We start from the raw sequence: 25,623 nt of genomic DNA, 5'->3' as shown, positions 1-25,623 counted from the left end.
ACACCCCATACACACCATATACACACCCCATACACACCATATACATCACATACACACCCCATACACACCCCATACACACCCCATACACATCACATACACACCCCATACACACCCCATACACACCCCATACACACACATCACATACACACCCCATACACATCACATACACACCCCATACACACCCCATACACACCATATACACACCCCATACACACCCCATACACACCCCATACACACCCCATACACACCCCATACACACCCCATACACATCACATACACACCCCATACACACCATATACACACCCCATACACACCATATACATCACATACACACCCCATACACATCACATACACACCCCATACACACCCCATACACACCCCATACACATCACATACACACCCCATACACACCCCATACACACACATCACATACACACCCCATACACATCACATACACACCCCATACACACACTTATTAAAGAATAAAAAAAAAATCTAAGTATTTTGGTTGGCTCCTACACGCCTAGAATACATGTGTTAAGCCCTGACTCACCTTTTCTGCAATGTGCTGTTCCCTGTACCGCACTGGAGATCAGGAAGTGAGAGGAAATAGAAAAGAGAGGAATGTAGCAAATATTTCCATTGAGATAGAACGGAACAGTGACACCTGCAGGCAGAAATGAAAAGTGCAGGCAAATACTGCCACTGCCGTTCTTTCTGCAGAGACCCTTCAGTTTCTGCGATAAGAACGCAGATCGCACAGTGTTCTGCCTTAGGGTCAATCAATACAATTTAGGGGCACTTTCATTCATCGTTTTTCCCAATTTTCTTTTTAAAATGTAATAAATACCTTTTTATCTTCTATTTTCTACCACGTTTCCTCCGGCCGCCGTTTTGTCCAACTTTTAGAGAATGATTGACAACTACGATTGCCAATCCTTCTCCCCCCCCTTACAAGAAAACAGAGATAAAAATGGCACATAAGGTAAAACAGACGAACAGGAACCAGCGATATCAACCGGATGCTTTTACCGGGAGCCCACCAGGTAACCTCGGACCTCAACACCTCTGGTCTGTTCCAAATATGTATGACTGCGTGTCTTAAAGTCACACACAGATATTTATAACCTAAACGCATTTCCCCCCATTTTGTGACCAGGCTTTCTCAAGAGGACAGGTCGAATATCTACAACATCAGCTCTTCGTTGTTTATTTAGGAGGCACTGTTTATTCACCTATATATATTTTTTCTATTTGTTTGCATCACTTGTATTTCAGATATCTCACGTCATTTTTTTTATTGAATATTTTGTTATTACATTTGGTAGAGGATCTTAGCGCAGAATGTTCTTTTTGGTTAGTGTAGCTTGTGCATAGTAATTACATTGATTTTGAACGCATGCGCATATTAAGTAGATAGGTTGTTAACGCATGCACATAGTACGGGCTCCACAGGTGCGCGCTTCAGGACCGCTCTATACGTCACCCTCAGTATACCACGGAAGTGCAGGATGGGAGGAGTGTGATCACAGACCCAAGTTAGTATTAAAAATATATAATAAATTATTTATATATTTATTTTTTAAAAAAGGTAGCGGTTTAAGTAAATATGTATTCACCAAGTATTAGGAGGCTTCAGCACTAGAAAAATTGACATTCACTTTAATCACCATTTCTGTAAATAATTGTTTCTGCAAATGACTCCTGTACTACCCTCCGGCTTGAGATCATGATGCCCTTTTCCGATGTTGCTATTTACAGAATATTAGGATGCAGATTTAAAGAAATGTTTAAAGCAGAAAACCCCAAGTGGCAGTTTCACATCAAACACTTTCCTGAGAGAGCAGAGAACATAAGGATATTAAAGGGACAGTCTAGTCAAAACTAAACTTTCATGATTCAGATAGGGTATGTAATTTTAAACAACTTTCAAATTCAGTTTTATCATCAAGTTTGCTTTGTTCTCTTGGTATTCTTTGTTGAAAGCGAAACCTAGGTAGGCTCTTATGCTAATTTCTAAGCCCTTGAAGGCCGCCCCTTATTTCAATGCATTAGGCAGTTTTCACAGCAAGAGGGAATTAGTTCATGTGTGCCATACAGATAACATTGTGATCACGCCCGTGGATTTACAACTGAGAGGGCACTGATTGATTAAAATGCAAGTCTGTCAAAAGAACTGAAATAAGGGGGCAGTCTGCAGAGGCTTAGATACAAGGTAATCACAGAGGTAAAACGTGTATTATTATAACTGTGTTGGTTATGCAAAACTGGGGAATGGGTAATAAAGGGATTATCTATCTTTTTAAACAACAATTCTGGAGTAGACTGTCCCTTTAAGTGTGAAAACCAGGGGGGGGAATCTGTTGACCTCTAGATGCAGTTGCACAAAGTTCTATATTTACACCTCAAGAAGTCAATATCTGGTCCAGCTTTTAAAAGGGACATAAAACCCAGAATTTTTATTTCATGTTTCAGACGGAGAATAAAAAAAAAAAAAAGTTTCCAATTTACGTCTTATCAAATTTGCTTTTTTTCATGTTATTCTTTGTTGAAAAGATATCTAGATAGGTAGCGTGCACATGCCTGTACTACATGACAGGAAATAGGGCTACCATCTAGTGCTCTTGCATAACATTCTTGGAGCTGGAGGGAGACTATGCAGACAAAACGCGTTTGCATGCGATTTATCTGTCTCCTCTGCTCTCACCTGAGCACTGTGTACTTCATGTGGATTATATGTTTTTAAAGATACGTTTAAATTAAATGTGGAACGTTTAACCTGCTTGTGCCGTGGAGTTTGTGCCCTATGCGCAGTATTTGTATTATATTTGGCTTTTTTTGAGTGTCATTACGGAGACACTTTCTCTACATATCCCCCTCTATTGTGCCTCTGGAGCGGCTTTCAAGATTAAAAGGTAAGTATTATAACAAAACGAGTGAAATGTGAAGTTTGATGAATGAAAGTGCCCCTGTTTTTAATAGGGTTTTTTAAAAACCTGGGCACCGATTCATCAAATTTGACATTCACAGTAAAGAAAAGACCAGTGAGTGCAGTTTGCTGCAGGACATCATATGTTATTATATTGAACGTGCACCCTGGCAGTTGATTTGCAAACTTGGTAAACTAGAGTGCTGGGTTATCTGCAATATACTTTATTTATTTTGTCCCCTTTTCCTATAATTCCATTCTAAAATTGTGAGTTTTTCAGTTCCTGTTAGAAATGGAAGTGCAGAACAATTATATTCCACACAGCCATTGGCTGCACACTCTAGTGACCTATTTATAACCGTCTCTAATTGGCCACAGCAGAGAAGGTAACCTAAGTTACAACATGGCAGATACCATTGTTTTATAGACACTAAAACTTTACGCTTATTTTGTCAATATTTAAACAACTAATGAAACTTTAAAAACTACATCTACATGTTATTCTCAGACTAATCTTTTCTTTGACTGCTTCATTCTATCTAGCATTTATTTAGTGTTTAATGTCCCTTTAAGTCCCCAACGTGTAATAATGTTAAGGCTTCAATTTAAAATAAAGTTACGGTCTGAACATTATTACAGTGCGTTGGGGACTTAAAAGCTGGACCAGTTTTTGAGCTCCTGAGGTATAAATACAGAACTTTGGATAACTCCTTTTTATATTATTATAGACAGGGTTTGCTTTTTAATCTCTTAAAAAATGTTTGATAGTATTTTTTTTATTCTTATTACTACCGGAGGCTTTATAGGCTGTGTAACCCATTGCTTGCGGATAAATGTATTACAATTTATATTGATTTTTATATTCAGATGTGTTTTATTAAAGGGAAAGTGTACTGTAAAAAATAGTTTCTCCTCAATGTATATCCAATTACTTGTTATACCAGCTGCAGAGTTTCAAAAGTATGGAAAATGGTTCCTTTGGGTATATTTTTGTATATGAAATAGCTGTTTCTGCAGATAAACCACAACCCAAGACAGTGGGTTGATATTGTAGGGAAAAAAGACCTATCTAATCTGTCTAATGGATTTGTACAAAGTCCACCGTATCTTCTTTATTACCGTTTACGCAAAGGCCATTATTAGCTCCTAGGATGTCAGGTTAAAAGACACTAACAGGTCCCATTAAAGGGACATTATACATTAGATTTTTCTTTGCATAAATGTTTTGTAGATTATACATTTATACAGCCCATCTGGGAGTGTTTTTGTAAAATGTACAGTTTTGCTTATTTTTTTAATAACATTGTGCTGATTTTCAGACTGCTAACCAAGCCCCACAGTGTCAGATGTATACATGCGTTTACAGACTCCTGCTGGCTCCTGTTCTTTCATATGCAGGGAAGGGGGTAGTAGGAGTTAGTGTCTGCTCTTCTTTTTTCCCCCAGCTCCTTTCACTGGGTGTCTCAGCCTAACTTCATCAACAGTGTTAAACTGGGAGCTTCTAAGTTTTATAAAAAGGTTTTATACTGGATTTTTATATCAGTATCTGTGCATATTCTTCTTTATAGTAGTGTCTATTACATGCAGTTATATGAATATTATTGTACACTGTCCCTTTAAGACCATGTGTACATGGGTGATTAAAGGAATTCAAATACAGAGTTTATCGAGTTCAAAAGTATTGCAAAGTTTTGCTACCACAACTCAAAATAACCATTTACTTATATTAATGACTATGAATAAAAATGACCTTTATATTCCCAAATAGTTTTTTTAGCCCGGTGCACATTAAATAAATTAGAGCAGCAACAAATTATCGGCATAATCGATTCGTTGGTTTGCAATTAGTTGGATGAGCTCCTGCACATGGTATTGTGTTTTATGGTTATGCCTTTAGCCTAAAGAACGTCTACAGACATTTACTTTTCACTTTTTTATTAGGACATTATAAGTTTCTTTTTAAGTTTACAACTATTCCTGTCTTATGTTCAACCCAGAAATAAAATAGGAGTCATAATTTGGATTCCTTAGATAAAATCAGGTGACTTGGGGCTATGCTTTGCATGATATAGTGCCGAGCTTGTAATTTACACCTAGCCCTAGATTGATGGCATTTGTTATATGAATTGATATCACTATTACCCGTTTGCACAATTTTTAGCGGATTGCTTGCTATTGCTAATTATATGTACTTTATAGATAAATGTGTAAGGCTGTGTCCTGTTACTGATATTTAGTCTTTAGCCCTTTTGCTCCCCCCCCCCCCTATTTTTAATTAATTGGAATATGTACCAAATTCAACGTGTACGTGTGTGTGTGTATATATATATATATATATATATATCCGTTATTTTAAGAGTGGACTAGATATTTCCCCCCCTAAACTTATAGATGGTTATTTACCACTGCATATAGATATTCAAGATATTTTTACGTTAAAATGAAGTCCAGGCTTACTTTATTGAGAGGCCCCTTGCATTGGTGCAGAACTAACAAAGATAAATAGCACACCTGGGTGAAATTGGCAAAAACCCTACTTATGCATCTCAGGCACCTCAACACCATCTGAGCACCTCTTCTCTGCTGCAGGCAAAATAGCTGCAAATAGAGAGCCAGCCTCAGCAAGGAACATGTGGTCATGTTGACATTTTTGCATTTCAATGCAAAGTTTCTGAAAGAGTGAATAACAGAATGTTATAAACAGTGATAATCTACTTGTTTCTAGTTCTACCTCTTTTCAAACAGTTTGTGATTTTGTTTTGCTTAATTATAAAAAATTTGTTCTGCTGCTTAAAAAATTGGACCAACAGTTGTTTTAATGTAAAGTTTTAGATGGAGGTTTATATTTATAACACTCAGTATGTGGATTTTATTTTAAAAATATAAGAAAAGATTTTTTTTTTTATCCGATTAATCGAAAAAATAATCTATGAAAATAATCGTTAGTTGCAGCCCTAAATAAATTAAAGGGATACTAAACACAATTTTTTTCTTTAATGATTCAGATAGAGTATGAAATTCTAAGCAACTTTCTAATTTGCTCCTATTATCAATTTTTCTTCATTCTCTTGTTATCTTTATTTAAAAAGCAGGAATGTAACGATTAAGAGTCGGACCATTTTTTTGTTCAGAACCTGGGTTATGCTTGCTTATTGGTTTGCTAAATGTAACCACCAATAAGCAAGTACTATCCAGGGTGCTGAACCTAAAGCTTTAAATCCCTGCTTTTAAAACAAAGATAGCAAGAGAACGAAGAAAAATTGATAACAGGAGTAAATGAGAAAGTTGCGTAAAATTGCTGCTCTATCTGAATCATGAAAGAAAATTTTTTTGGGGTTTAGTGTCCCTTTAAGTTACACCATTTTGAAATGTATTAATTCACATAGCAGAAGTGTTAGGCTACCAAACAAAAAATGTTTGTGTAACTAATGGTATAGAACAGGGCTCGACAAACCCAGGAGCCGTTGGCTCCTAGAATTTTACTCCTGGCAGCTAACTTTTTGGGTTATTCACCATATATCTATATACAGGTACCACTGTATGGCATTGGCTATTAAAAGTATGTCTGGCTACTAAATATTCTTACTAGTTCCTAAATTTTAAACAGATTTGTTGATCTCTGGTATAGAAAGTTCAGAAAAAGCAACATTACACATCCGTTTACATAGATATCTGAATATGTAAGTTGTTAACAGGATCTAACAAAGAAAATCAACGTAAACAAATGGTCTCACCAGTTATTAGGTTTGCAGGAATCCGATCAGTGAGGAAGTCAACCACAAGGATTCGACTAGTGACAAATAACACACCGCCTTGTGTGTATACATTGTGGCGTTCACTGCTCGCAATCTCATTGGTGATAATGCGGGGCAGGTGGGTAACTCCTTCCGACCGAAGCTGTTCGATGAGATATTCCTTAAAGAATAAGAGATCAGTTTACATAAAATGTAAATACAATATATGTATCTTTATGAATAACTACATTACATGTCAAACAGAGAACCTCCAATGAAACAGTCAATCAGAATAAAGCTACTAATCCCCTCTGTGGAATGAACTTATACTTAAAGAGCATGTAATTTTAAGACTATCAACCCTACACTACTGTGCGTTTAACCCACGCAAAGTGGTTAAACACAGAGTAGAAGTGTCGCTAAACTAGCGCTGCTGATTGGACTAACCAATTAGAGCATGTCATTTTTTATTACTATTATGGCCCTTTAAAAAGGGATATGAAACAAAGCTCCTTTAGTAAAAAATGTAAAAAAATATCTAAGTAAACATAAAAAAGTGTGTTAAACACAACAAACAACTTACTTATTTTCTTGCAAAATGAGCACTTAAAAATACTCAGTGTAACCGCTGCCTTTAGTGAGATAAGGGAGTTACTATTATAAAACTTAAGTTCTACTGCCACATTATTTTTGTAGCAAAAGTCCTCTACAGAGCATGGGCAAGAAACTGACTGGAGCTAGTGCAGGTGTCTGCATGCAACCTTTGCCTTCCTTAAGAGACCAAATTCCCATTGTGGGGCTGTAACAGGAAGTAATGGACACTGCAAAATTAAGTTAAACCAAAGATAAAATGTAAAATCCTTTTAAAATTATGTTTGATACATAATGCAATGATTTTTTTATTAAGTATAACCCACTGCTTAGTGCTTTTTATTACAACAATGAAAACAGTTGTATATCTTTTAAAAGGAACACTTAAACAACTTGTAATTGCAAGATATTTATAGAACAAACAGGTACCAGCTAAGTCTAAAAACTTTTGTTAAACCAAATTAACATAATGGTTGCATTTGTTTTCCAATAGCCAAACTCCACACACTACTTGCCTTATTTGGAGGAACCAATCCCTGCCTGTTGCCTGCCCCCCCCCATGTCTCAGCTCTCTGCCCTGCATGTTGTCTGACTCTGCCTGCATCCCCATGACTAAGCTCTCTGCCCTGCATGTTGTCTGACTCTGCCTGCATCCCCATGACTAAGCTCTCTGCCCTGCATGTTGTCTGACTCTGCCTGCATCCCCATGACTAAGCTCTCTGCCCTGCATGTTGTATGACTCTGCCTGCATCCCCATGACTCAGCTCTCTGCCCTGCATTTTGTCTGACTCTGCCTGCATCCTCATGTCTCAGCTCTCTGCCCTGCATTTTGTCTGACTCTGCCTGCATCCCCATGTCTCAGCTCTCTGTCCTGCATGATGTCTGACTCTGTCTGCATCCCCATGACTCAGCTCTCTGCCCTGCATGATGTCTGACTCTGTCTGCATCCTCATGTCTCAGCTCTCTGCCCTGCATGATGTCTGACTCTGTCTGCATCCTCATGTCTCAGCTCTCTGTCCTGCATGTTGTCTGACTCTGCCTGCATCCCCATGACTAAGCTCTCTGCCCTGCATCCTCATGTCTCAGCTCTCTGGCCTGCATTTTGTCTGACTCTGCCTGCATCCTCATGACTCAGCTCTCTGCCCTGCATGTTGTCTGACTCTGCCTGCATCCCCATGACTAAGCTCTCTGCCCTGCATGATGTCTGACTCTGTCTGCATCCTCATGTCTCAGCTCTCTGCCCTGCATTTTGTCTGACTCTGCCTGCATCCTCATGTCTCAGCTCTCTGCCCTGCATTTTGTCTGACTCTGCCTGCATCCTCATGTCTCAGCTCTCTGCCCTGCATGTTGTCTGACTCTGCCTGCATCCCCATGACTCAGCTCTCTGCCCTGCATGTTGTTTGGCACTGCCTGCATCCCCATGTGTCTCTCTCTCTCTCTGCATGTTGTCTGGCACTGCCTGCATCCCCATGTGTCTCTCTCTCTCTCTCTCTCTCTCTCTGTATGTTGTCTGACTCTGACTGCATCCCCATGTGTCTCTTTCTGCATGTTGTGTGACTCTGCCTGCATCCCCATGTGTCTCTCTCTCTCTCTCTCTCTCTCTCTCTCTCTCTCTCTGTATGTTGTCTGACTCTGACTGCATCCCCATGTGTCTCTCTTTCTCTGCATGTTGTCTGGCACTGCCTGCATCCCCATGTGTGTCTCTCTCTCTCTCTCTCTGTATGTTGTCTGACTCTGACTGCATCCCCATGTGTCTCTCTTTCTCTGCATGTTGTCTGGCACTGCCTGCATCCCCATGTGTCTCTCTCTCTCTCTCTGCATGTTGTGTGACTCTGCCTGCATCCCCATGTCTCTCTCTCTCTCTCTCTCTCTCTCTCTCTCTCTCTCTCTCTCTCTCTCTCTCTGTATGTTGTCTGACTCTGACTGCATCCCCATGTGTCTCTCTCTCTCTCTGCATGTTGTCTGGCACTGCCTGCATCCCCATGTGTCTCTCTCTCTGCATGTTGTCTGGCACTGCCTGCATCCCCATGTGTCTCTTTCTGCATGTTGTTTGGCACTGCCTGCATCCCCATGTGTCTCTCTCTCTCTCTGTATGTTGTCTGACTCTGACTGCATCCCCATGTGTCTCTTTCTGCATGTTGTGTGACTCTGCCTGCATCCCCATGTGTGTCTCTCTCTCTCTCTCTGTATGTTGTCTGACTCTGACTGCATCCCCATGTGTCTCTCTTTCTCTGCATGTTGTCTGGCACTGCCTGCATCCCCATGTGTCTCTCTCTCTCTCTGTATGTTGTCTGACTCTGACTGCATCCCCATGTGTCTCTCTCTCTCTGCATGTTGTGTGACTCTGCCTGCATCCCCATGTGTGTCTCTCTCTCTCTCTCTCTCTGTATGTTGTCTGACTCTGACTGCATCCCCATGTGTCTCTCTTTCTCTGCATGTTGTCTGGCACTGCCTGCATCCCCATGTCTCTCTCTCTCTCTCTGTATGTTGTCTGACTCTGACTGCATCCCCATGTCTCTCTCTCTCTCTGCATGTTGTCTGGCACTGCCTGCAACCCCATGTGTCTCTCTTTCTCTGCATGTTGTCTGGCACTGCCTGCATCCCCATGTCTCTCTCTCTCTCTCTCTCTCTCTCTCTGTATGTTGTCTGACTCTGACTGCATCCCCATGTCTCTCTCTCTCTCTCTGCATGTTGTCTGGCACTGCCTGCATCTCCATGACTCAGCTCTCTGCCCTGCATGTTGTCTGACTCTGCCTGCATCCTCATGTCTCAGCTCTCTGCCCTGCATGTTGTCTGACTCTGCCTGCATCCTCATGTCTCAGCTCTCTGTCCTGCATGTTGTCTGACTCTGCCTGCATCCTCATGTCTCAGCTCTCTGTCCTGCATGTTGTCTGACTCTGCCTGCATCCTCATGTGTCTCTCTGCCCTGCACGTTGTCTGGCACTGCCTGCATCCCCATGTGTCTCGACTCTCTCACTGTCTGCATGTTGTCTGACTCTGCCTGCATCCCCAATTCCCCATGACTCAGCTCTCTGCCCTGCATGTTGTCTGGCACTGCCTGCATCCCCATGACTCAGCTCTCTGCATGTTGTCTGGCACTGCCTGCATCCCCATGTGTCTCTCTCTCTGCCCTGCATGTTGTCTGACTCTGTCTGCATCCTCATGTCTAAGCTCTCTGCCCTGCATGTTGTCTGACTCTGCCTGCATACCCATGTCTCAGCTCTCTGCCCTGCATGTTGTCTGGCACTGCCTGCATCCTCATGTCTCAGCTCTCTGCTCTGCATGTTGTCTGACTCTGCCTGCATCCTCATGTCTCAGCTCTCTGCCCTGCATGTTGTCTGACTCTGCCTGCATCCCCATGTGTCTCTCTCTCTCTCTGCATGTTGTCTGGCACTGCCTGCATCCCCATGTGTCTCTCTCTCTCTGCATGTTGTCTGGCACTGCCTGCATCCCCATGTGTCTCTCTCTCTCTCTGCATGTTGTCTGGCACTGCCTGCATCCCCATGTGTCTCTCTCTCTGCATGTTGTCTGACTCTGCCTGCATACACATGGGTCTCTCTGCTCTGCATGTTGTCTGGCACTGCCTGCATCCCCATGACTCAGCTCTATGCCCTGCATGTTGTCTGACTCTGCCTGCATACCCATGTCTCAGCTCTCTGCCCTGCATGTTGTCTGACTCTGCCTGCATCCCCATGACTCAGCTCTCTGCCCTGCATGTTGTCTGACTCTGCCTGCATCCCCATGACTCAGCTTTCTGCCATGCATGTTGTCTGACTCTGCCTGCATCCCCATGACTCAGCTTTCTGCCATGCATGTTGTCTGACTCTGCCTGCATCCCCATGACTCAGCTTTCTGCCATGCATGTTGTCTGACTCTGCCTGCATCCCCATGACTCAGCTTTCTGCCATGCATGTTGTCTGACTCTGCCTGCATCCCCATGACTCAGCTTTCTGCCATGCATGTTGTCTGACTCTGCCTGCATCCCCATGACTCAGCTTTCTGCCATGCATGTTGTCTGACTCTGCCTGCATCCCCATGACTCAGCTTTCTGCCATGCATGTTGTCTGACTCTGCCTGCATCCTCATGACTCAGCTCTCTGCCCTGCATGTTGTCTGACTCTGTCTGCATCCCCATGACTCAGCTCTCTGCCCTGCATGTTGTCTGACTCTGCCTGCATCCCCATGACTCAGCTCTCTGCCCTGCATGTTGTCTGACTCTGCCTGCATCCTCATGTCTCAGCTCTTTGCCCTGCATGTTGTCTGACTCTGCCTGCATCCTCATGTCTCAGCTCTTTGCCCTGCATGTTGTCTGACTCTGTCTGCATCCCCATGACTCAGCTCTTTGCCCTGCATGTTGTCTGACTCTGTATGCATCCCCATGTCTCAGCTCTTTGCCCTGCATGTTGTCTGACTCTGCCTGCATCCCCATGACTCAGCTCTTTGCCCTGCATGTTGTCTGACTCTGTCTGCATCCCCATGTCTCAGCTCTTTGCCCTGCATGTTGTCTGACTCTGCCTGCATCCCCATGACTCAGCTCTTTGCCCTGCATGTTGTCTGACTCTGTATGCATCCCCATGTCTCAGCTCTTTGCCCTGCATGTTGTCTGACTCTGTCTGCATCCCCATGTCTCAGCTCTCTGCCCTGCATGTTGTCTGACTCTGCCTGCATCCCCATGACTCAGCTCTCTGCCCTGCATGTTGTCTGACTCTGCCTGCATCCTCACGTCTTAGCTGTCACTGGTCTTGCCATTGTTACCTCCTCAGCAGTGTGTGTATTAAGCACCAGCACCAGGCTCCCGGGGTCGCAGTGAAGCCGCAGGAAGTGCTGCAGTATCCTATCGATACCCAGTCCCCGCGCTGTGATCACCAGACCGTCTTCATGAAATAGCTCCAGGAAAAGCTGGCTTTCATGCTCCAGGAGCGGTGCCATCACAGCAACCTCTCACCCGGAAACAAAAGTGTGCTACCAACAAGCCTTGAGAAGAGAGGCTAGAGTGGCTTGTGCAGTAACCATAGAGATTGTGCTGCGGTATAGACAAACCCAGCTGGCTGGCTCAAAACGAGGACTGTTTACAGCTGTCTGTAGCGTCAGAAAGTTCAATGTTTGCACTAAATAAATTAAAGTTCTCCAGAGACTTGCTGCAAAGATTTAATAGGAAATACAACATGCTGTTCAGGATATGAATATAACAATAATGATTATTATTACTGCATGGACATATGGGAATACACCTCCAATCCTGTCTGGCATCCAAGGAATTACTTGACAATTTGGTCCTTCAGCAATCAGCATGGCAATACGTTGCCATTGTGCATGACCTCAATGCTAAATGGTGCATAACACTGTGCTGTAACTGAAAGCAAATAAATTGATGCATGACACTGTGCTGTAACTGACAGCCAATTGATGCATGACACTGTGCTGTAACTGACAGCAAATAAATGTATTCATGATACTGTGCTGTAAGTGACAGCCAACTGATGTATGACACTGTGCTGTAACTGACAGCCAATTGATGCATGACACTGTGCTGTAACTGACAGCAAATAAATGTATTCATGATACTGTGCTGTAAGTGACAGCCAACTGATGTATGACACTGTGCTGTAACTGACAGCAAATAAATGTATTCATGATACTGTGCTGTAAGTGACAGCCAATTGATACATGACACTGTGCTGTAACTGACAGCAAATAAATTGGTACATGACACTGCTGTAACTGAGGGCAAATTGGTGCATGACACTGTTCTGTAACAAATCCAATTGATGCATGCCACTGTGCTGTAACTGACAGCAAATAAGTTGGTGCATGGCACTGTGCTGTAACTGACAGCCAATTGGTGCATAACGCTTTGCTGTGACTGAGAGCCAATTGGTGCATAACACTGTGCTGTAACTGAGAGCCAATTGGTGCATAACACTGTGCTGTAACTGAGAGCCAATTGGTGCATGACACTGTTCTGTAACAAATCCAATTGATGCATGATACTGTGCTGTAACTGAGAGCCAATTGATGCATGCCACTGTGCTGTAACCGACAGCAAATAAATTGGTGCATGACACTGTGCTGTAACTGACAGCAAATAAGTTGGTGCATGACACTGTGCTGTAACTGAGGGACAATTGATGCATGACACTGTGCTGTAACTGACAGCCAATTGGTGCATAACACTGTGCTGTAACTGAGAGCTAATTGGTGCATGACACTGTTCTGTAACAAATCCAATTGATGCATGATACTGTGCTGTAACTGAGAGCCAATTGATGCATGCCACTGTGCTGTAACCGACAGCAAATAAATTGGTGCATGACACTATGCTGTAACTGAGGGACAATTGATGCATGACACTGTGCTGTAACTCTGAAAGCCACTTGGCGCATGACACTGTGCTGTAACTAGGAGCCAGTTGATCCATGACATTGTGCTGTGACCCATGAGAGCCCCCTGAGAACAGATTAATCATTTCCAAAAAATTGGTACTGTACAACCCAATAAACCAATCTCAGGCAAAAATAATAATAAAATAAAAAAACACTTCCTTACACCTTTCAGTTGTGTTGAGTGAGTAGAAAATATGACACCAATAAAAGGTGTTTTTGGAATTTTCTGATTACAGCTCTTTTTTGAGTATTTTTATTGTCTCCATAAAGGGCCTTAATCACCTTTATCCTGTGAGTGCATTCCATTTATTATTATTGTGTGCTTGGCGGTGCTATACTATTGTGTGCTCACTGTTTCCAAGGTGGATTGAAGTTTGGAAGATCCTTAAAGGGATAGTAAACACCAAAAATGTTATTGTTTAAAAAGATAGATAATCCCTTTATTTACCATTCCCCAGTTTTACATAACCAACACTGTTATAGAAATATACTTTATACCTCTGTAATTACCTTGTATCTAAGCTTCTGCAGACTGCCTCCTTTGGGGCGAAACTACAGGGGGTGCAGAGTCCGCAATTGTGACTGGGCCCCCAAGGGTGGGGGCCCAGCTTAAAAAAATAATAATTTTTTTTTACAATAAAAAACATTGACCTGCCACAGGGGCCCTTCTTAGATTCTTGCACCTGGGCCCTGTGGATCTTTTGACAGACTTGCATTTTAGGCAATTAGTGCTGACTTAAATAACTTCACGTGTGTGAGCACAATGTTATCTTTATGAAAAACACGCCCTAGAGCTGTGAAAAACTGTCAAATGCATTCAGCTGACAGGCGGCCTTCAAGGGCTTAGAAATTAGCATATGAGCCTACCTAGGTTTAGCTTTCAACTAAGAATAACAAGAGAACAAAGCAAATTTGATTATAAAAGTACATAAAAAAGTTGCTTAAAATTGCATGCCCTATCTGAATCATGAAAGTTTAATTTGGACTTTACTATCCCTTTAAGGAATCGGAGGAATCAGAAGAAGCAGAGACATCTCAGTTCCCTTCCCGGAGGGGGACAGCGTCACCGTTTTGATATCATCGTCAAGAAGAATTTAACTGAAACTTTTTCTTTGTCTGCACAAACGATTGTATTAATGACAAAGAGACGTATCTTTTTCCTATACCTAGTTTGTTTTTTTATTTTATATACTCAACTAGACTGTATGAAGTTCTTTTATCTCTAATATAGTTATTATGATTGCGTATTTTCTTGTTAGAGCTTTCTGGACCAAGTTCAGAGAGAAGTAAGTTAAAGACCTGTTACAATATGTTCCTATTCCTGTTCAGATTTCTCTTTCTTGCTCATCAGCAACATTCAGCAAAACCTATTTGTTTATTCCGAGTTTCCTTTTGGCAGCCGTGTTGTTTTTTCTTCCTTCCTGGTTTTGGAAACTGTTCTTTTCTTTAAGATGTTTAAAAATGAGGGGCTTTTGCTCAGTTATTAGGGCGTTATATTATTACTGGACTCTCCAGCCTGATTGTGTTAGTGATCATTCCGTCACAAAGGCAGGAATTTTATTGCAATATTAGAGACTCATATTTTGCTAGGTAAAAGCAAATAAATATAGGGAGAGAGATGATGAATGCTGGAGTCTGATTTTAAATGATAATTTCTTTATAATTAGATTCTAACACACTTAGAAAACGTTTGACCATGAAAGCATCGTTATTTGTATATTTCAGCTGAATCTTAGGTAAGGTAGGCAGCTTAAAGGGATAGGAAAGTCACAATTAAACTTGCATGTAGAGCATATCATTTTAAGACACTTTAAATTCCCTTCTATTTTCAAATGTGCTTCGTTCTATTAGTATCCCTTGTTAAAAAAATGAATTGTTGGGAGATGCTGCTAATTGGTGCCTGCACACATCTGTCTCTTGTGATTGGCTAAATAGATATTTTCAGCTTCCTGTCAGTAGTGCAATGCTGTCCCTTCAGCAATGGATAACAAGAGAATGAAGAAAATGTGATAATAGAATTAAATTGGAAAGTTGTTTAAAATTGTATGTCCTATCTGAATCATAAGAGAAAATGTGGGGGTGTACTATCCCTTTAACTCATTTAAAAAGCTATTTGATTAGAATTCCATAGAAAAGGAATCTGACTCTTTGCACCGCACACTCCGGAAATTGATTGGAACCCAGGCTTTAGTTCTCAAGTCTGATACAAGATCAATAAAACTGTATCTAGAGCCCCCCCCCATATTTACAATATTCTATAAGGTTCAACATTCATCACATGCAAAGAAAAATATTGCAGGGGGAACCCACTTCTGTCTTTAAATAAATTTTGTTTTCATAAAGGGGTAACAACCAAAACATTTTCTTTTATGATTCAGATATTGAATACAATTTTAAACAACTTTTCAAATTACTTTTATTATCACAATCTCTGAGCCTACCTAGGTATGCTGTTCAGCAAAGAATACCAAGAGATTGAAGCAAATTAGATAACAGAAGTAAATTGGAAAGCTGTTTAAAATAGCATGCTCTATCTGAATCCTGATGTATACTTTACATGCAGTACAACCAAGTTTAAACACAGATAGTTCTATCAAAAAGAGATACAGTATAGAAACATTTTCTATCATTAGCATGAAAAAGCTGCATTTAACCTTAAAGGGACAGTTTACACCAGAAATTGTATTGTTTAAAAAGATAGACAATCCGTTTATTACTCATTCTCCAATTTTGCATAACAAATATACTTTTTACCTTTGTGATTACCTTGTATCTAAGCCTCTGCAAACTGCCCCCTTATCTCAGTTCTTTTGACAGACTTGCATTTTAGCCAATCAGTGCTGACTCATAAATAACTCCACGTATATGAGCACAATGTTATCTATATGGCACACATGAACTAACGCCCTAAAGTTGTGAAAACAATGTCAAAAAGCATTCAGATAAGTGGTGGCCTTCAAGGGCTAAGAAATTAGCATATGAGCCTACCTAGGTTTAGCTTTCAACTAAAAATACCAAGCGAACAAAGCAAAAAGTTAAAAGTAAATTGGAAAGTTGTTTAAATTTACATGCCCTATCTGAATCATGAAAGTTTAATTTGGACTTTACTGCCCCTTTAAGCATTAGTAGGAAGTGTTTATCAGCCAATGAGCATTACCAGGAAGTAACTATGAGCCAATGAGCATTGCCAGGAAGTAGCTATGAGCCAATGAGCATGGAATGAAGTAACTATGGGCATGCGCAGAATGCGCCTATGAGACATATTTAAATTTGAACAACTTAATTTATATTTATTGACAAAAAATGTACATTTAGCCTCTTAAGGACATATGACGGAATTTTTCCGTCATAAAACAATTGAGCAAACGGAAAGCTGTGTCCTTAAAGGGTTAAATGTTGCTTTTTTCATATACACAATAGAAAAACTTAATTTAATATCCATTAGAGTTGATATTTTATATAGTCTGTGTTGAGGGCTACTCTCTGAGTTGTAATGAAAATGTATAAATTAAATATAAGTTTATTATTTTCTTGCGTTGGGGTCTTATTTTAAACTCTGATTTTATTCATATACTGTATATTGGGAATCCTAGAGAACTGACCACTAGATGGCAGGAAATGATAAGATTAAAGAAATAAAATACTTGGTTTTGGTGTTCTATGTATGTGAATATTATTGCGGTAACACTGTCTAATAATGAAATTCCCAGTGACAATGGAACAGACTAATATCTGAATTGGGGAATACTAAAATACAGAATGTGAAACCCTGGACAATTGTCTTAAATGAACAGTAAACACAAAATTAAACTTGAATGATTCAGATACAGCATGCAATTAAACACACGTTCTAATTTACATCTATTATCAGTTTTGCTTTGTATTCTTTGTATATTTTCTTGAAGAGCATATCTAGGTAGGATCAGAAGTGTGAATATGTTTATTGCTGCCATAGAGTACCCTCTTCTATTTATATATGACCTAATTCTCTCCACTCCAATTATCTTTATTTCTCTCTCTTGCCTCAAGACCTCTCACACTCTGCTCCTGTCCTATGAATCTCTCTTCCCTGCTCCTCAAGACTGTCTCCAACCTTGTATAGCTTCAGATGCTGTCTTTAAAACACAACTATTCAGAGAGGTTGTTTTGTCATCCTACCAAAAGTAATTCTCAAAGTGACTTGACTCACTGCTGCAACTGCAATCCCTGTGACAAGCTGCTCCAAACCATATGTCTCTGCACTCTCATCCTAGACATGGTACACATGCACACACACTAGGCATACATGCACACACATATACATACTACACACACACACCAGGCATACATGCACACACATATACATACTACACACACATATACATACTACACACACACACACACTAGGCATACATGCACACACACACCAGGCATACATGCACACACATATACATACTACACACACACACACCAGGCATACATGCACACACATATACATACTACACACACACACACACTAGGCATACATGCACACACATATACATACTACACACACACACTAGGCATACATGCACACACATATACATACTACACACACACACACACTAGGCATACATGCACACACACACCAGGCATACATGCACACACATATACATACTACACACACACACTAGGCATACATGCACACACATATACATACTACACACACACACACACTAGGCATACATGCACACACACACCAGGCATACATGCACACACATATACATACTACACACACACACTAGGCATACATGCACACACATATACATACTACACACACACACTAGGCATACATGCACACACATATACATACTACACACACACACTAGGCATACATGCACACACACACCAGGCATACATGCACACACATATACATACTACACATGCACACACACACTAGGCATACATGCACACACATATACATACTACACACACACACTAGGCATACATGCACACACATATACATACTACACACACACACTAGGCATACATGCACACACATATACATACTACACACACACACTAGGCATACATGCACACACATATACATACTACACACACACACTAGGCATACATGCACACACATATACATACTACACACACACACCAGGCATACATGCACACACATATACATACTACACACACACACACACACTAGGCATACATGCACACACACACTAGGCATACATGCACACACATATACATACTACACACACACACACACACACTAGGCATACATGCACACACACACTAGGCATACATGCACACACATATACATACTACACACAGACACTAGGCATACATGCACACACATATACATACTACACACACACACTAGGCATACATGCACACACACACCAGGCATACATGCACACACATATACATACTACACACACACACACACACTAGGCATACATGCACACACACACTAGGCATACATGCACACACATATACATACTACACACAGACACTAGGCATACATGCACACACATATACATACTACACACAGACACTAGGCATACATGCACACACATATACATACTACACACAGACACTAGGCACACATGCACACACATATACATACTACACACACACACTAGGCATACATGCACACACATATACATACTACACACACACACCAGGCATACATGCACACACATATACATACTACACACACACACACACTAGGCATACATGCACACACATATACATACTACACACACATACAATAGGCATACATGCACACACATATACATACTACACACACACACACACACACACACACACACACCAGGCATACATGCACACAAATATACATACTACACACACACCAGGCATACATGCACACACATATACATACTACACACACGCACACCAGGCATACATGCACACACATATACATATTACACACACACACACTAGGCATACATGCACACACATATACATACTACACACACACACACTAGGCATACATGCACACACATATACATACTACACACACACACTAGGCATACATGCACACACATATACATACTACACACACACACTAGGCATACATGCACACACATATACATACTACACACACACACACACCAGGCATACATGCACACACATATACATACTACACACACACACACTAGGCATACATGCACACACATATACATACTACACACACACACCAGGCATACATGCACACACATATACATACTACACACACACCAGGCATACATGCACACACATATACATACTACACACACGCACACCAGGCATACATGCACACACATATACATACTGCACACACATATACATGCTACACACACACACACACACACCAGGCATACATGCACACACATCTACACACACACACACTAGGCATACATGCACACACATATACATACTACACACCCACACACTAGGCATACTTGCACACACATATACATACTACACACACACACCAGGCATACTTGCACACACATACATACTACACACACACACTAGGCATACAAGCACACACATATACATACTACACACACACTAGGCATACTTGCGCACACATATACATACTGCACACACTACACCAGGCATACTTGCACACACATATACATACTACACACACACACTAGGCATACATGCACACACATATACATACTGTACACACACACCAGGCATACATGCACACACATATACATACTACACACACACACTAGGCATACATGCACACACATATACATACTACACACACACACCAGGCATACATGCACACACACATACTAGTACACACACACACTAGGCATACTTGCACACACATATACATACTACACACACACACTAGGCATACATGCACACACATATACATACTGTACACACACACCAGGCATACATGCACACACATATACATACTACACACACACACTAGTCATACTTGCACACACACTAGGCATACTTGCACACACATATACATACTACACACACACTAGGTACACATGCACACACATATACATACTACACACACACATACCAGGCATACATGCACACACATATACATACTACACACACACACACACACCAGGCATACATGCACTCACATATACATACTACACACACACACACACACACACACACACACACACACACCAGGCATACATGCACACACATATACATACTACACACACACACTAGGCATACTTGCACACACATATACATACTGCACACACATATACATACTACACACACACACTAGGCATACATACACACACATATACATACTACACACACACACCAGGCATACATGCACACACATATACATACTACACACACACACTAGGCATACATGCAGACACATATACATACTACACACACACACACCAGGCATACTTGCACACACATATACATACTACACACACACACACCAGGCATACATGCACGCACATACTAGTACACACACACACTAGGTATACATGCACACACATATACATACTACACACACACACCAGGCATACATGCACACACATATACATACTACACACACACACACCAGGCATACATGCACACACATATACATACTACACACACACACCAGGCATACATGCACACACATATACATACTACACACACACACTAGGCATACATGCACACACATATACATACTACACACACACACACACTAGACATACTTGCACACACATATACATACTACACACACACACTAGGCATACATGCACACACATATACATACTACACACAGACACTAGGCATACATGCACACACATATACATACTACACACACACACACACACACTAGGCATACATGCACACACATATACATACTACACACACACACCAGGCACACATGCACACACATATACATACTACACACACACCAGGCAATGGCATACATGCACACACATATACATACTACACACACACACACTAGGCATACATGCACACACATATACATACTACACACACACACTAGACATACTTGCACACACATATACATACTACACACACACACACTAGACATACTTGCACACATATACATACTACACACACACTCTAGACATACTTGCACACACATATACATACTACACACACACACACTAGATATACTTGCACACACATATACATACTACACACACACACACACACTAGACATACTTGCACACACATATACATACTACACACACACACACACTAGACCTACTTGCACACACATATACATACTACACACACACACGCACACATATACATACTACACACACACACACAATAGACATACTTGCACACACATATACATACTACACACACACACTAGACATACTTGCACACACATATACATACTACACACACACACACTAGACATACTTGCACACACATATACATGCTACACACACACACAATAGACATACTTGCACACACATATACATACTACACACACACACACTAGACATACTTGCACACACATATACATACTACATACACACACTAGACATACTTGCACACACATATACATACTACACACACACACACACACTAGGCATACTTGCACACACATATACATACTACACACACACACTAGGCATACTTGCACACACATACATACTACACACACACACACTAGGCATACTTGCACACACATATACATACTACACACACACACACTAGACATACTTGCACACACATATACATACTACACACACACACACTAGACATACTTGCACACACATATACATACTACACACACACACTAGACATACTTGCACACACATATACATACTACACACACACACTAGGCATACATGCGCACACATATACATACTACACACACACCAGGCATACATGCACACACATATACATACTACACACACACACTAGGCATACATGCGCACACATATACATACTACACACACACCAGGCATACTTGCACACACATATACATACTACACACACACACACTAGACATACTTGCACACACATATACATACTACACACACACACTAGACATACTTGCACACACATATACATACTACACACACACACTAGACATACTTGCACACACATATACATACTACACACACACTAGGCATACATGCGCACACATATACATACTACACACACACACTAGGCATACATGCGCACACATATACATACTACACACACACCAGGCATACATGCACACACACATATACATACTACACACACACACACTAGGCATACATGCACACACATATACATACTACACACACTAGACACAGTACACATGTGCGCACACATATATACTAAACACACACACATATATATACTAAACACACTAGACACAGTACACATGTGCACACACATATATATATATATATATATATATATATATACACACACACTACACACACACACATATATATATACTACACAAACACTAGACACAGTACACATGCATGCATACACACATACTACACACACACACACACACTATGCATACATGTGCACACACATATACTACACAAACACTAGAAACGGTACACATGCACACACACACGTACATACTACATACATACATACTAGAAACACACTAGACCAGGTACACATGTGCATACATATATATACTACACACAAACACACACACACACACATATATATATATATATATATATATATATATATATATATATAAACTTCACAAACACTAGACACGGTACACATGCCCACACACTCACACACTAGACCAGGTATAGATGAGCATACTGTATATACTACACACACACACACACACACCCTAGACATGGTACACATGCTTGCACACATACATACTACAAACACACTAGACACAGTACACATGTGCACACACACATATATACTACACACACATATATACTACACAAACACTAGACACAATACACATGTGCACACTAGTGATGTCGCAAACCTAAAATTTTGCGTTCGCTAACGGCGAACGCGAACCTCCGCAAAAGTTTGCGAACCGGGCGAACCGCCATAGACTTCAATAGGCAGGCGAATTTTAAAACCCACAGGGACTCTTTCTGGCCACAAAAGTGATGGAAAAGTTGTTTCAAGGGGACTAACACCTGGACTGTGGTATGCCGGAGGGGTATCCATGGCAAACTCCAATGGAAAATTACATAGTTGATGCAGAGTCTGGTTTTAATCCATAAAGGGCATAAATCACCTAACATTCCTAAATTGTTTGGAATAACGTGCTTTAAAACATCAGGTATGATGTTGTATCGTTCAGGTAGTGTAAGGTTTTTTTTTTTTAAATGTACACTACTGTTTTAGCAGATATGACTTGCACTGGTGTGACACTGTGCCCTGGCAGGACCTGGAACGCACACGTGTGAGGGAAACTGACTGCTATTATTTCACAGTAAAAAAAGGGGTTTTTTTTTAAAATGTATGTACACTACTGTTTTAGCAGATATGACTTGCAGTGTGCACTGGTGTGACACTGTGCCCTGGCAGGACCTGGAACGCACACGTGTGAGGGAAACTGACTGCTATTATTTCACAGTAAAAAAAGGTTTTTTTTTTTAAAAATGTATGTACACTACTGTTTTAGTAGATATGACTTGCACTGGTGTGACACTGTGCCCTGGCAGGACCTGGAGCGCACACGTGTGAGGGAAACTGACTGCTAGTATTTCACAATAAAAAAGTTTTTTTTTTTTTTTTTTTTAAATGTATGTACACTACTGTTTTAGTAGATATGACTTGCACTGGTGTGACACTGTGCCCTGGCAGGACCTGGAACGCACACGTGTGAAGGAAACTGACTGCTATTATTTCACAGTAAATAAAGGTTGTTGTTTTTTTAAATGTACACTACTGTTTTAGCAGATATGACTTGCACTGGTGTGACACTGTGCCCTGGCAGGACCTGAAACGCACACGTGTGCAGGAAACTGACTGCTATTAATTCAAATTATTTTTTATTTTTTTTATTTTAAATGTACACTACTTTTTTTAGCAGATATGACTTGCACTGGTGTCACACTGTGCCCTGGCAGGACCTCAAATGCACACGTGTGAAGGAAAATGACTGCTATTATTTTTTTTAAAATGTACACTACTGTTACACCAGATATGAGGGGTGGCACTGGGCAAGTGGGCACAGTATACGCTGTGAACCTGAGCTGGCAGGCAGGCTGCAATTAGAATACACAGGGAAAAAAAAAAAGCAGACTGATGTTCTAGCCCTAAAAAGGGCTTTTTGGGTTGCTGTCCTTAAAGCAGAGATCAGATGAGTCCTTCAGGACTGTAGTGGACACTGAATACACTAGCCTAGCTATTGATTTCCCAATTAAATCAGCAGCATGGGCACACACATACATACTACACACAGATTAGACACGTTACACATGCACACACATACATACTACACACACACTAGACACGGTGCACTCACACACATACATACTACACACTCACACTGGACATGGTACACATGCGAGCACACATACTACACACACAAACACTAGATACGTTACACATGCACACACATACATATTACACACACACTAGACACGGTGCACTCACACACATTCATACTACACACACACACATGACATGGAACACATATGCACAAACATACATACTACGCATACACTCTAGACACGTTACATATGTGCACACACATACATACTACACACACACACACACACACACTACACCCGGTACACAAGTACATGCACATACTTGTTGTCATTGTCTGCAAATAAAATGATCTAAATGACAATATTTTTATTTGGAATTTGGGAGAAATATTGTCAGTAGTTTATAGAATAAAACAAAAATGTTCATTTTACTCAAACACAAACCTATAAATAGTAAAACCAGAAACTGATAATTGTGTAGTGGTGTCTTATTTGTTTCCAGAGCTGTATTTGGCAAGGTTAGGTTTGTGACGCCATGTGCTCTTTCAGTTTTCAGGACTGGACAATCTATAATTTCCAAACTT

The 25,623-nt window shown here is 40.8% G+C and overlaps 1 protein-coding gene across 1 annotated transcript in view; it reads right to left on the bottom strand.

The window, feature by feature from the left end:
- Window positions 1-12,186, bottom strand: part of ERCC4 (ERCC excision repair 4, endonuclease catalytic subunit) — a 47,291-nt gene extending 35,105 nt beyond the window's left edge. Inside the window, exons 1-2 of the mRNA XM_053694331.1 lie at window positions 12,010-12,186; window positions 6,664-6,844 (exon numbers count right to left, since the gene is read on the bottom strand). Coding sequence (XP_053550306.1) covers window positions 6,664-6,844; window positions 12,010-12,183 — 355 coding nt within the window. The 5' untranslated portion in view covers window positions 12,184-12,186. The remainder of the gene's footprint in view (window positions 1-6,663; window positions 6,845-12,009) is intronic.
- Between the last annotated feature and the right edge of the window lie 13,437 nt (window positions 12,187-25,623).

The sequence above is a fragment of the Bombina bombina genome, chromosome 11 (assembly GCF_027579735.1).
Source record: "Bombina bombina isolate aBomBom1 chromosome 11, aBomBom1.pri, whole genome shotgun sequence".
Taxonomy (NCBI): domain Eukaryota; kingdom Metazoa; phylum Chordata; class Amphibia; order Anura; family Bombinatoridae; genus Bombina; species Bombina bombina.
Note: the sequence above shows the minus strand (reverse complement) of the source record. Positions and strands in the feature narration are given on the sequence as shown.